Genomic DNA, 14,835 nt, shown 5'->3' with positions numbered 1-14,835 from the left:
CGGTGCCATGGCAGCGCCAACGGTTCTGCAGCAGCTCCGCCGCTCCGCCAGGGGGCGGACGGGGCTGCACAGGGCAGAGCTCTCGCGAGAGCTACCGTTTGGTGGCCGCGCAGAGGCGCTGCGGCGGCGCTGGACTGAGGGCAGAGTGCAGAGCTGGGCGCCGGCGAGAGGGGTATAGCCGGGCTAAGGGCAGACTTCGACGCCGGTAAGAGCGCCCTGACAGAGACTACCGGGGGCTGCCGCCGCCGCGGGGTGTGTAGGGAGTCGGCAGCGACAGGCTTGAGGTTCCCCGCGAGCCGGTTCAGGCCCGCGGCACTTGCGCGCAGCAGCGACGGCCACGCGTTGCGTGGGTTCTGCCGTCAGTTTCTGTGAAAGTTTTTCTCCCGGCGTGGCTCAGGCTGCTCTGTGAGAAACGGCTCCCGGTTACTGGGGAGGTGGGGGCTGCCCTCGCGTGTGGCAGCTCAGCGAGGCCGCGTTTCCGCGCAGGAGCACGGGCGGGCGCGCAAAGCCGGCGGAGCAGTGCCGGGCGCGACGTGTCCGGTAATGCCGGCTTCCAGCCGCCGTGACGAAGGCCGGGTAGATGTGGTGCGAAGTGAGGTGTCCTGCAGCCTGGGCGGGCCTGGCAACCCCCTTTGGATGCAGCTCAGGAGTAACCAGCTGGAGTCGGGCGTGACCGGGAAGGACAGTCAGGAAATTCAGATTCTATGGTGGAGGGCTAACAGCGATCGAATATAGATATGGGGCTTTCTTTACTTATCTCTCCTTTTATTTCCCTAAGAAGCTAAGTTGCTAGCATTCCTCAAGTCTTCTCTCACTTTAATTGAAAAGGCAAAATCTTTTGTGTACAGGTGCACTTTAAAAAGGCTGCATAAGCAATAACAACCAGGGTTAGGAAGGATCAGGAGTTGTGCACCGTGATTACTATAAGCTTGGAAAACGTTTATTGTTAGGTAATTGGTAAGCGGTTTGAGCCAAAACTTTCAGGATTTTGTTAGGTGTTCTTTCAGGTTTAAACTCGGTATTTATGACAGGGATTAAAGGGAAAAGCTGATAGTCATGTAAAAAGTACCATTCATAACTCTGCAAGTTCATAACGTTGGACTCATGTATATATAAAGAGCGCAGCTATGACATCTTTGGGCCATACGCTTCAAGCAGAGCAAGGGATTTGTCAGTTGTTTTCCAAAAGGTTTTAAATGCAGAAATCTGACAAATATTTAATATGCATTTACATTACAACTTAAGATGACGGTATATCTCTTGCACTCTGAGATATCTCTGTTGATATTGTATGTAATTATGGCACAGTGATTTCAGGCCTTCATATTCAGATGTTCTGTGATTTTTAGTTATGTGTCTGCTGTACTTAAAAAATAAAAAAAAACAATTGATGCACTAAAATGATGATCAGAATTTTTGTCTCAGCTGTGCTGGTGACTTCAGAACCCAGCTGTTGTGAAGACATCTCAGTACATGTGCTTTGTGCACTGACTGTTCTCTTCCAGGCCTAAAATAGGCTGAAAAGGTAGTTGTGAGCGTTCAGGTCTATGGCACAGATCCAGTGTGGCATAGACAGGGAAAAACTACCTGAATTTTAGAAAACTGATTACCTGGAACTTTTATTATTCCTTAAGATGATAGTTACATTTTCTTTCTTACTCAGAACTGGTAGAGACTTAAAAGTCTCTTTGTCACTTAAAAGTGGTTTTGAAGTAAAATAATCTCCCCCAGCAAAAGCTTTGCACAGATACTGGCTCATGATGTGGGTACTCTACTGTATAAAATGCTTGTTATGTTTAGACAGGAATGGAAATTTCTGAGATTCAACTCGTGTACTTGCAGTACTTCGCTCCCTGACCACAACTCCCACATATCTAATTTGGGACAGTTGCTTAAGAGGAACAACTGTTTTTTGGTGGGGTGAAATGGAAATGAAGAGGGATTCCAGTTGAAACAAGCCAGCTGATTTAAAACCACATCAAGTCAGGTCAGAGAGACCTTTGGAACATCCTTGTCCTGCCAACTGAAAGAAATCGTTCCTTATTTATAAATAGATTCTGTTCTATGTGAGGTCTTGTTCCCATCAGAATATTTTCCCCAGCAAAGGCCCGGCACAGCCATCTTCTTGAGGTTATCTGACACCCATTTGAAATGTAAAACAATTACCTTCTCTAGTGGCTGTGGGGATGGTTGTGCTGAAAGTGAAAAGCTGGTAAAACCAGTTGTCTGCTGGCCTGTTAGCAGATTGGGTAGGCTGGGAAGGGTTGTCCTCTCCTCTGCTCCCTAACCATGTGATAGATAAGAAAATATTTAGATTTAAATTAAATAACAAATAAAATACAAATAAGAGAAATACAGGAAATAACACCTCAGGGGCTGGAGGGTGAACAGCCTGTTTGAAGACTGGAGAATATGCAGAGCACCTAAGAGAAGTAATACTGTGACCAAGAGTCCTTGGTGCAGGGTCTTCACAGTGACAACTCTCCAGAGGCCTTTAGGTGCTAGTAGGAACAGCCAGAAATCTGTCTGTAAAGACTGTTGGTTATTTTGTGATTAGGAACAATAATATCTTCCTGCCTCATTTAGGTGTTTCTTTGGTTTTGTAGCTGTAACACTTTTACCGATTGCATGCAGGACACGTACATGTGCTTTTGAAACTGTGGAAGCAAGAGTAGGTGTGATAAGAGTTGTGTATCCCTCCAGGAGCTACGTGGGTCGGAGCAGTTTATTGCCAGAGGGGTTTCTGGAAGGTCACAGGTGCAGAGCTGGACCCACTCACCTCTTGGTGTCAGGTTTGCCTGTGGCTAGGGAGGGAAGGTTCAGGTTGGCTGCTGTGCAGCCCCTTAGCCCTCGCTGGCGCTGAAGACACAGCTACTGAATGCTTTATCGTTCGGGTGTACTTTGCTGCGTTTGTGACACGAAGAAGGGGCATTGCCACACTTCTGAAGTTGGGAGAAGTAGTGGGTTTGTTGCAAAACGTTCTGGTTTTGCGGTTTCAACTGCCAGCGGGATGCTAGGAGGTCCTTGGCATTTCAGCCTAGAGGGCGGAGGAGGGGAGCGCAGCCGGGGTGGACTGGATGATGCCCTGGACTGCTCCGCGTCCTGCAGAAAGGTCCGTGGGCCCCGCCGGGCGCCCCCGTCCCGGGCTTCCCCTCCCCCGGGCGCTGCCGACGTGCGGGCGCGGCCGGGCGCTGTGGCGGCGAGGCCGGGAGGGGCGCGGCCTGGCCGCACCGATAAGGCCTCGGGTTTGGGCCGCATCGCGTCCGCTGCTCAGAGCGGAGTCTGCAGCGCGGCTGGAGCGGCTGGTCCTGGCTGTTCGAAAGTACTCATCAGCCCGTGCTGCTGCCGAAGCGTGGCCTGGCATGGAAGCAGCTGTATAAGCGGGACAGTGCCGGCTGCTGCTTTCGCTCGGAAGTAAGTGCAAGTTCCGGTCCCGGGGAGGAGTGCGTCCCGTGATGCAGTGTACCCGTGGCAGGGGGGCCTCCGTGGGGTTGAGAGCAGCCCTATGGCATACCAACTGCCAAAAGCAGTGGCTCTGCTGCAACTATGTATGCTGTTGCAGAAGGAATTCTATTTTGTTACTGCTCAGCCTGAGTGTGTGATCTTGGGATGTGTCCTGCGATCTGGAAATGTTCTGAGCTTCTAGTGCTGTTTGGTAGCAGTTGGAAGGCAAGGAAATAGATGGTTACCCGCATTGGGTTTTTTAGAGGCTTCCAGAAATGGAAAAGGATAGATTGCTCTCATCCTCAACTGTAACGTCAGTTTTATTGGCAAATCTGTGACAAAGCATAAGAACAGCTATTTTGCACGAACTGCCTGGCTGGAGGAAAGGGGCACTCAGTCTCTCTGTATACATTTTGGAGGGACATTGTTGCAATTGTGGGGGGGAAAAAAAAGGCAACAAACGCAGGGATTTGCAGAGGTCCTTAGAGGAGCATGTGCAAGTTTCTTAAAATTTGACTGTGCCAGTGTGAAGTTGCTAATGCAAAATGTGAAAAAGTAGCATTTCTTCAGGCATTGACCCTGCTTCCCTGATGGCATAAATTCCAGAAAACACATAAACGATAACACAGCATACTTTGGACTTAGCTTTTGTGGATACACAGTGTAACATCACTTTCGCAAAACTCTTTTCAGGTATATTATGCACTGTGAGCGAACAGGGCAATGGCATTTAGCCCTTCAGTCTTTGACTCAGGTATTATTTAAGAGCATAATGAATGAAATTTTTTTTTTAAAAAAAGTATCAATTTTTTGTTTGCTTTTGAGTATATGGCAGATTTTAATATACTAATGCAGTTGTTTTCATGACTGGGTATATCTCTGCCTTTGCATTAATACTTTTAAATGCTATCTGAGGGCTAGAACTTAAGTTTACCTGTAGGTTGTACAGAAGAGAGTTGACAAGCTAAAATCTAAGGGGTGCTGTGAAGAGAAAGCTTAATCTTTACTAAGCATCACCAGCAAGATGAAGATCATCAAACTTCACAGAATTAAACCTGTGAATGAATTAGAGTATGCAAGTACAAGGACAGAAACATTCATAGCACAGAAAGGAGAATGCTGTGTTTTGCACTGTGGCACCCTGTCTAATACGATGTAAAATTAATGTAAACTTAAAAAATAAGTTCAAGTTCACTTCTTGTGGTTGTGCTCTGTGCTTCCTAGAAGATGAAATGTTAGGGCATGGGTGGGATTGAGTTGTGTGCAGCGGCTTGGGGTAGCTTCTGTGTCTGCTCCATGCCTCATGGCATGGGTCACCTGGGAGACTGGAAGCCCGTGGTGTGGAGAGAACCAAGGGAGATGCAGCCTCTGCCACTGCCCCACAGCAAAACTTGTTTGTTCTGTCAGTGTCCACTGGTGATCCACCCTGTGCCTTCTGCTTTCTGAAATATACAACTTTTATGTATCTGTTAGGTTTTGACTGTAAAAGGATTTTTGGAGTTGCAGTTTATATGGTCATGGGGCTTGGAAATTGCAGACTAAATAGCTGCTAGGTAGCACAAGCTCCATGGTTGGGTTGTCATATTCAAAATACTCTTTTCAGTTACTTCTAGGGGGGTGACAAAATTAATTAAATATTTATATTGGCCTGTATGTACACTTAAACTCTGCTGAGAATTTTCATAGCTTCCATTGCTGAGGACTTGTTTTAAACAGAATGGTTACTGACTCTTTAGTTAGTGCCTCTGGGATCCTCTGAAACTGACAGGATTGAATTTTTTCGGTAGCAAAATAACCACTGTTTATAAAAATGCTTATACTGATTCCTAAATGCTTATATGATTAAAAATGCTTATACTGATACTAAAAATCCACATTTAGTTTTTTTCCCCTTGCAGAATTCTTGCAAGTATCGCTTTTGTAAAAACTTTGTATTTGAGCCTCTTTTACTTAAGGATGTACTGAAGTTGAGTAAGTGACCACAGCCACGCAAAAATCATGTGCAGCTGCCGTAAGTTTCAGCCTTTGCAATTTAGTAAAGAGTGATCTGTGTATCAACACTTGGTTTTCCAGTTGGTCAAACTGTAGATTTTTTTTATTCATGGGAACCAGTTAATTTGCCTGCAGTTGAAAAAAGGGTGACTGAAACACTCTCTGTTCTTTGTGGGACCATTCTCCCCCAGCTCCAGCAGAGATGCTGAACCTTACCTGACTGAGTCCCTAGCTGCTGGAGTTTGCTGGCTAGACGTAAAAGCCAGAGGAAGGTGAATGTCGGGGAGAATTGTCTAAGCTCTTGTGGTTGAAGCTGTTGTCAAATATCTTTTGGTTTTCCTGAGATTGTGCAAATTCTTGTGGGCAGAGGCATTTGAGAGATTGTTGTTACTCCTGGAGAAAGCTTTGTGTTTAGAAAACTAATGTTGGTGTATTTTTATCTTCACCTTTATAGTGAAGTAGAGCAGATGGTTCTTCATATGATGCCCTCATATGATTCCTCTTCCGTTAAAGAGGAATAGAAACTATTAAGAAATTTCTTTGTATTGTGTTTTAGGAACACTTCAAGAATGAGTCCACCTCAAGACAGAAGTAGATCTTCCTGCAACAGTGAGCCTCTGGCAAAGTGCCTTCAAGCAAAGAAGGACTTGGAAACAGCTATATCTGGAATCGTCAAAGCAGAGCAACAGATTAAAGAGAACTGGCGGGAGGTAGTAATGTATTGTTTTAAAAAATGTTTTAATAACTAACATGACTTTAATGGCAGCTTTTGTTATTCCAGAGTACTTTCTATAATGATGATGGTCTGAATTTTTCTAGAGACTTGCAGACATCTTCCTGTGTAATTTGGTCATGCTGTTGATAAAGGTATTTCTATATTATTATCTTAGGCATGCAGAATGTCCTGAAGCCATCAGCTGAAACGTTAGAATAAAGAGATACTGCTCTGGAAATGACTTGAGTCATGTGGTGCTGTGGGTGACTGCGGTTAGTTTTTGAGAAATAAATTGCTCCAAAAATACCACTTGTTTGTGACAAATACTCTGTTGTAATCAGTGCAGCTGTTGGAACGCTTGTCCATGCTGTTTGATAGGCATTTTAGAAGTGGTACATATTCTCTTGCAGGTAAAGGCGAAGATTCACAGCCACATAAGCCGTCACCTGGAATGCCTGCGCAGTCGGGAAGTTTGGCTGTTTGAGCAGGTAGATCTCATTCAGCAGCTGAAAGAGGAAGCACTGCAGCAGCAGGCACAGCAGCTCTACTGGGTAAGATTTGGTTATAAATAGTTGCAGTGGCATTTTGAAGTAAGCTTTGTCCCTGCAAGACAAGGGACAAAGCTTACTTATTTTCTCAATTTTAATCAATAAACAATAACGTGTTTTGCCTTCCATGCAGTATCTGGGACAATTCAATTGCCTTATTCATCAGTTGGAACGCTCCTATAGCAAGGAACTAGCAAACCAGATTTCAGTTTGCCTGGAGAGGTAAATATAGTTACTGATGCAAGTTAACATACTTAGTATTTATTTTTATTTAAGAACTTAATTTGATTTTTTTCATTCCAGCAGAACTAATAATAGATAAACTCGCTTTTTCTACATTTTTAGTCATTCCTAGAAACAAGCTCTTTAAAGCAGCCTATGATTCCTCTTTTTATCTTAGAAAAGCAGGACTATAACAATCAGGGGAGGTGCTCCTTTGTGCAGATTATTTCGAATACTATTTCTTAATGGTTATAAAAGAAAGAAACTTGTGTTGCTCTGGATATTTATTCAGTTTTTGTTTGTGGATAGGCATCTCTATTTCTATGCACGTATTAAAGGTTTTTCTGTTACCTAATTAGTGCCAAGTCAGTTTGGAAGCCTTTTTCTGAAATAATGGAGTGATACCCAAAAGATAACAGATAAAGATCGTCTATTGTGTTTTTTCCTTTCTGTAACTATTGTCTTACTTTTTCAGACTGGCAAGTCTGACTCTTAAACCAGAGGAGTCTTCTGTCCTGAATTTTGAGGCTGACACATCTTACCTTCGCCAGGCAATTACCTCATTTGGTTCAATTAAAACAATGGTAAGCACCAAGCCTTTCTTGGCTTGGAATACTTGGAAAAAGCTTGGGTTTTTGAGGCATTAGTGCAACGTATTCCAAATGGGCTTTCTATTTTCATTATAGCTTGAACAGAGTTTTACAAGTCATATAATTTTAGCTGTTTACACATAGCAGTTTAACTATTGCATGTAGTTCTGATTTTGACTGAGCTTCAACCTAGTTGTACATGTTATTTTAATACATTTTGGCATAGACTGAGAGATGATTGTATTTTTACTCAGTTCTAGCAATTAAAAAATAATGTTACAGTTTTCATTAGATATTAATCTTGAAGGAAGTTGAACGAAAGTAGTATTTTTATAATAAAAGTTTCTCTGTGGTGTTTCTAAATGTTGAGAAAATTTTTACCACAAAGAACTGAACAGCTGTAATTGCGCTTTATTTCTTTATTGTGGAATTACTCCTAGAAACTGGAGAAAATTGAGATTTAAATTAACCTTTGCTTTCCTTACAGCAGACCTCAGAGAGAGAGAATACTTCTCCCTGGTTCCCAGGGCAGAATTGTACCCTAATGAGCTATGAGCAGGTAAGATTAAGACTTGTATCTGTGAGTGTTTAATTGTATTAAGGGGAAAAGGAGAACTCAAGCATGGTCCGTAAGCTTGCTTTAGTAATGACTCCAGTTTCTTTGCTAAGATCCATGAGTAGCTAGTAACAGTCGCTATGGTGAGCATCATTGACCTGATGTTCTAGCTGCTCCAGGGTAGACATGAAAGAAAATAGTGTGAAAGTGAATTTGGAGAATGACTGTCAGTCAGAATTGATGTTTTCAAGCCAGAGCCTGGAAGTATGTGGTTCCTTTTAATGCTGAAATTTGTGGGAAATCTATCCACAGAAACAGTGTCAGAGGGTAGCAAATTGTGGTCTGAAGGAGGGTTACACCTGGTTTGCACATATCGGAACTGTGCTTTGTATAAGCTGTCCCTTCCCTTTCTTGTCATTTGCTCTCTGAAGCATCAGGGCTCACAGAAGAATCCATCAGTGCAGTGGCTTAAAGTCACTCAGGAGGTTTGAGATTTACTTCGTGACTGAAAGGGACTAGGGTTTTTTTTTTTTTGTTCAAAAATACTGATACACATTGAGTGCCTCTTCTGATGTTCACCACAGGTTGCCTCAGTAGTTAGACTTTCTCATAACCAAGAATACTCTTTCTTAGCAGAAAACATTGTGTGGGACAGTGAGTGCCTCACTTGCTGACTGGTTACTTGGAAGCCGACCTGCAGCTGTCTGCCAGGTTCCGTACATTCCCAGCACCAATCTTGAAGAGTGGGTTACACAGAAATGCATGTCAGAGCCCAGCCAGGTAAGCCTTCCATGCACTAACCCTGGGGCAAACACAGCATCTGATAGCAGGTGGAAATGAAACCTTCTGTACTTCTATTTGCTCTGGCTCATGTTTAGCTAATACTTTTGCACTTACTATCAGAATGCTCCAACTGTGCCATTACTGAATGCTGTCTTTTTGTGGTAATAGATGTGTTTCTATGTGTTTCTATCAGGATTTAAATTCTTCCAAAGTCTGTTATTTTGAGAAGGCCTGGGGAAATCTGAAAGATTTGGAAAACTGGCTCCTGCAGAACCAACAGTGTGATGTTGCTGGGCAGACAGACTCCGCTGGCCGTAAGGACTCCACCTCTACTTTCAGCTCATCCTTTTCCACTGTTGAAAAGGTGGAGAAACTGGAATCCCTTGGACAAGAAGAGATGGACCTTTCTGACTGGCTGCTCACTCCTGACACACAAAATAGAAGTAGTGCGTCAGATGAGAAATGGAAGTATGAATTTAAACCTTTTAGGGAAGAATGTGATTGGAATGATTGGCTCCTCAAAGCTGAAACATGCACCAGTTGCTGTGGCAGCCAGACCAAAAGTGTGGAAATTGAGAACCTGGGAAATCTGAAGTGCCTGAATGAACATCTTGATGGGAAGAAGTCACCCACCATGCCTGCTGTAAATGCTTGGCTTCTTCAGCACCCCCAGGTCTCATTTAAAGTGGAAGATGTGTGCAAAGCTAATGAGCTGTGTACCAGCTTTTCAGAATGCATGTGTGATGAAAACTGTGGAAAAGAGGCTCTGTGTAAATGGCTTCTGAAGAAAGAAGGGAAGGATAAAAACGGAGTTCCAGTCAGCCAGAAAGATGCACCAAACCTAGAGCACGAGAAGACGAAGTCTGCTGCCAATAGCTGGCTTAACCCTGCACAGCAGCTCAGAGGGGAACCTGTTAGTGCAGAGAAAGCAGATTATTCAGCAGAGATCGCAGAACCTTTGAAAGTACTGCTCGAAAGGCCTCTGACAAGCTGGCTAGCCAAGTCTGAGCACAAAGCAGAAAGTGCAGAAGAAAAGACAAGTAGGGAAAAAGCAGATAGTAGCTTCAAGAGTCCTTTCCTAGACCTCTTGGCTCCATTCCACCTGCCCTTGAATGTAAACAGTTGGGTGTTGACTTCAAACAACCTAGAAAACACTAACCCACCTCCAGCAGAGGATAAATGGCTTCTACGCAAGAAAGCACAAGTGAGCCCAAGTTTTTGTTACTGCCGTGTCTAAAGCAAATATGCCAGGTTTATTGTTTTACTGACTTTATTGCCTGCCTTCTCTTCCAAATTCATAGCTCTTGTGGATAATATGGACAGATTTTAGGTTTCTTAGCTCTTTTAATGTTTTCAGTGGTGATTACTGAAGTAAATGAGGCCAGTGCTTAACACAAAACAAGTTACTATGTTTTACTACATGAAGAAAGCATTCATCTCAGAGACTCAGAAATCAGTTTCCTTTTTGAACACTTGACAGAATGTATTTATGTATGGAGATCAGTAATTAAGGTGACTTCTCTTTCAGGACTTTGGCCTTCCTACAGTCTGTGACCTTTTTGCCTGTATGAAACTCAGTGGAGATAAAGACAAATGGCTGTATCAGACTCCTTTGCAGGTAGGATACAGAGAATGTGTTAGAACAGCTGAGCTGAAACATAACTTGGAGGTGCAGAATACAGATGTTGGCATCTAAGTGTTGTTTTCACAGACTCGTAATGTTTAACAGTGTTGTGATTTCCTCATTTTACCTTTTTAACAGCTTTAGAACAATTTGTATTTTCATTCTTGTGATCACAAGCCAGGGAGGGAATTCAGCTCTTCAACTGACGGACACCTTTTAAAATCTTGGTAACTTCCAGTTACCAAGTAACTAAGCTGTGCAATTAATGTCTAAATTTCCAGGCAGCTTCTTTCTTATCTCAGTCACGTATTTACAGCTGACGTCATGTTTTTCCTTTCTGCCAAGATAACTTTATCATTGTTTTGAAATTCATGGAAAAAATCGTTAGCAGGTGGACTTCAAAACCTAAAAGGCAAGATACTCAGTTCTAAGAAGTATTTTAGTATGATTTTTTTCCCCCGTCTCTTATACATGGTTTGTGATATTTGTTTGTTTGTTTCCAAAAGTGTTGCTTTCTGTTTATCATTATACATTTATTTTCAATTTGTTTAGATGTGAAGAACTGGAAGCACTGAAATCATCCCTTTGCTGATCAATCGCACATCACGCTGAGTGACTGCAGCCAGATGAATTCTTGTGTTTTGTGTTTGCCCGTCTGCTTTTTCTTCTAAAATTATAACAAAAGGAAAGAATATTATGTAACAGAGTTATGGTGCAGAAGATGCCTTTTTGTTATGATTCATTCTGAAATGTAAACCCACTGAGCATATGCAATCTGATACTATAGAGCTGTTAGTAAATTCTTATCTGTTACGGGACTACGTGAATCTTCTTTGATGGGTTGCCACTTGAAGTAAGTTGAAGCCAGTGTAAGTGTAAAGCAAAATCTCTCTGGTACTGTGAAACATCCACCTTTGGAACTGACTTTAAAAGTTGCTGTTCCTTTCAGCTGTTGTAACTTTATCATGAGGTGAGTTCCAGCTGATTTGGATCGTAAGCAACTTAGGCTGTATTTGGAAGCAATTTGTGTCTTGTATTGGTGCGTCTCCCAGATAAGTATGTATAGTGCAGGTTTTGAAAAAGACATGAATTCACGTGGCAGGAGAATTGGTAACTTAGTTTTGAATGGAACTCTTCTTGCAAGTATTTGAACCATTCAGAGAACAGGGTAGGGTGTTAATTTTTATGCATCAGCAGATCAGATCCTACTGTGTCCCCAGCATTTAAAAGGTATTTGAATGTCACTGAAAAAGCTGTAACATGGAATGGGTACATTTCTGCTAGTCGTGTCTAGATGATTCATAATGACCTCTTAATTGACTAAACCACTGGAAAGCAGGCATTGTAGCTACATATTGTTTATAGTATTTAGGGAATTGGATGCCTTGTCATCAGGCTGATGTCATGCTGTTTACTGGGAAAACACTAACCTGGCAAACTGCATGGCTCCCACTGATCCATTTGAAAGACATTGCATCTGTGCATTTCCATCCTGTTATGCATATCAAAGTAGGGTTGACTCTGACCTCTAGAGCCATAGACATAATACGAGCAATACCTCTTTAGGTATTTAGCATTGTGAGTCCACAGGAAAGAGTGCTGTTAGATGGAAGTGTGGATCCTGCCTGTCAGCTTGCATGAAAAACTGTGAAGTTCCTGGTGCAGCTTTCTACTCACTGGTCTCAATGACTATGAAAAAAACATAGCCTCTCATTCTCCCCATCCCTGCAGCCTGCCTGGTAATAAAAGTGATTTCACTTCTTCACTATCTTATAGAAAAAGAAATGGGCAGTATCTAACCTTAGAATCACTTTGCAATGTGAAGACATTCCTGTCTTGACAGAACCTATGCATTTGGTTAAAAATGAGTTTGTAGTCTGAGAGGGACATGTTGCACATCTGAAACCAGACCCCAAAAGTGCTTAGTCAGTGGACCACTTGAGGCTTTTGTTTTTGGAGTTCACTTTCCTCTTCAAACATGTCCTTGCTGCATGGGAAGACTGCAACGTGACTAACTCCCCTAACAGCCTAATTTGATTAGCAGTTGAACTTTTTGAAGGTGATTGATGTGCAGCCCACTTCTAATAATTCTTTGTAGTTGTCAGTGTGTGCTACTTTGTCAGTTCATTATGCGCCTTTAAAACCTGGGGGTGTGTATTCCTTTACTTACTCATCTGATTTGTTATCACTAACTGATATTTATGTAAAACATTTTATTAATCTTCTCCATTAAAAAGTAATTGCAACCAAAGGTGTGGTATGTCTCCTTTGCAAGATGGTTAACAAAAAATGCTAAGGCACATTGCCACATTAACTCCTGCCCTGCTTCCATGGATTCACACCTTTCAGTTCTTTATTCCACCACAACCTACAGTTGGGTGGAGCCCCTCTGTCAAAGCCAAGGAACCCCGGCCCCAGTTACACCCCTAATGGGGATCTCTTACCACCCTAATGGGGAACAGTCAATTCTTGCACTGCCCCATACGCCCCTGAACACACAGCTGGTATGTCTGAGTCACCCAGTCTCTACTCAGCTGCTCTAAGAAATCCAGATGTAGACAAAATTGTTTCTTATGACTCTTCATTACATAAGGAGGCTTCATGGACTTTTAGTGGACTTCAGTCCTCCCATGGTTGTAGAACATCTCCCATGGCTGTAGAACATCCTCTCTACTCTTCTTGTTTTTGAACATCTCACACCCTGCATGTTTTGTTAGTCCTTTGAGGATTTTCCATCCCTTTAAACTCCAGACTGTATTTTACCATTAAGAGAACATTCTCACAAAACAGTGTGCAGCTGGGCCTGGCAGCCTTTTACAACAATACAACAATGTGTGGGTGTGCTTATGCACTGTTTTTGAAGTGGACTAGAAGCAGCCACATGGAGATGTCCTGAACATGTATCCCAAATGTTCAGCTTTTAAAGACAGGAGAAAAAATGTACTTCCAAGTCTTCCAAAGAGAGAGAATAGCTGGAGCAGAGAATGCTATTCCTGGTTTCTCTGGATAACATTTACAGACAATTTTTTTCCTTTTTTTTTTTTTTTTTTGAGATTATTATATTGTATTGAGGACTGGGGTCTTCTCTAAAACAATTTATTTCCCTCTTTCCCTGTGGAACTGGAACATTTACCTCTCACTTTCCCTCAGCTGTGTTTCTCTAACACATCAATCCTCCTAACTTCTGTACCAAGTGAAATGCTTTGTGGTTATATCACATATGTATGGGTGAAGATACAAAGCTTTATGGCTCATGTGCCTGGGGAAGGCCTGTTACACCCTGTCCTTGAGAGCTGTTGTGGGCAGTAGGGGAAGGTACCCCAGGCTTTGACCGGTGGCAGAGAAGGGCCAGCACTTGGCAGGCGGTTCCTGAGGCAGCAGTTCAGGCTGTGGCACAGATGAGCTGAGGGCAAACTGCTGCATCCTTCATCAGACACACATGGGGCCTGGGGATATGCTTTAGAAAGGGGAGCCAACGTTATGGCAGAGCCTTGTAAAGGAAGAAGCAGGAGAGCACTAGTGGGTGGCAGAAGGCCCTTCCCTTCCAGGTACCTGCCTGGAACAGGGTTGCTCGCAGGGCTCCTGGGTCACTAGACCACCTGACTTCATGGACTCCAACCTGCCCCAGTGCCAGTCTGGCAGCACCTCTCACATGAGAGGTAGTGTACCTGACAGCAAGGGAAGAGACCCAAGGGCAACACAAGACCAGTATTAATAATGCTGTGAAAATACAAAAAAAAAGGCTGTTGTGCTCTATAGAGCCACTGAGGTGCCCGGCAATTCAACAGCACAGGCCAATGCTCACACAAAGCTCCATTTAAAACACTGATTTCCTGTCTAGAATTTATTAAGCACAGGGCTAACCCTCTGTTAAAGCATAAAAAAGGATTTTCTCCCCTGCACTTTTTCAGTCCAAAGGTTGTCAGAGGAAACAAGCTATGACTATTGGCTCATTTTTCTGCCTTAACATACGTTTTCCTCCTGTTTTCAGAAGCAGCTTCTGCTGCATTGAGGAGGTGGAGATTCGTACCACAGGATACGATTTTTCAACCAATTCCCCCAACTATAAGAGAAGTCACCTGCTGACAGAAAATGGTGAAATTGCTTTTCTCTGTTCCAAAGACTACGTCAAAGCAGCCTGACAAGATTCAGGAAGCTTTCATTATACCTGTTCTGTCGGACTGCCTCACTTGCTGCCACAGCATGAAAAACTGTCTCAGCAAAACTGATAGATGACTGGCACTGCAAGAGGCTAGCATGCTGTTCTTCAAGATGGCCAAGGTCCCCCAGGCTCACATTTCTAAAATACTACATGAGAGGACCGCTTGCCAAATCCTATTTGTAACTTTCCTTTTTTTTCC

The 14,835-nt window shown here is 43.1% G+C and overlaps 1 protein-coding gene across 5 annotated transcripts; it reads left to right on the top strand.

The window, feature by feature from the left end:
* The first annotated feature begins 144 nt into the window (after positions 1-144).
* NCOA4 (nuclear receptor coactivator 4) lies at positions 145-12,715 on the top strand. Of its 5 annotated transcripts, none has more exons than XM_054382135.1 (10): positions 3,383-3,414; positions 5,993-6,146; positions 6,562-6,702; positions 6,833-6,921; positions 7,397-7,505; positions 8,002-8,070; positions 8,701-8,847; positions 9,044-10,054; positions 10,379-10,468; positions 11,027-12,715. In XM_054382135.1, exons 2-10 carry the CDS (start codon positions 6,006-6,008, stop codon positions 11,030-11,032), a joined length of 1,803 nt encoding a protein of 600 aa, XP_054238110.1. In that variant the 5' UTR covers positions 3,383-3,414; positions 5,993-6,005; the 3' UTR covers positions 11,033-12,715. The 5 variants fall into 5 exon arrangements, with proteins under 5 accessions (XP_054238112.1, XP_054238111.1, XP_054238110.1 ...); XM_054382134.1 differs by having other exon boundaries at positions 7,999-8,070; positions 8,704-8,847; XM_054382133.1 differs by having other exon boundaries at positions 7,999-8,070.
* The last annotated feature ends 2,120 nt before the right edge of the window (positions 12,716-14,835 follow it).

The sequence above is a fragment of the Indicator indicator genome, chromosome 7 (genome assembly GCF_027791375.1).
Source record: "Indicator indicator isolate 239-I01 chromosome 7, UM_Iind_1.1, whole genome shotgun sequence".
Taxonomy (NCBI): Eukaryota; Metazoa; Chordata; class Aves; order Piciformes; family Indicatoridae; genus Indicator; species Indicator indicator.
This window is presented reverse-complemented; position numbering and strand designations above follow the sequence as displayed.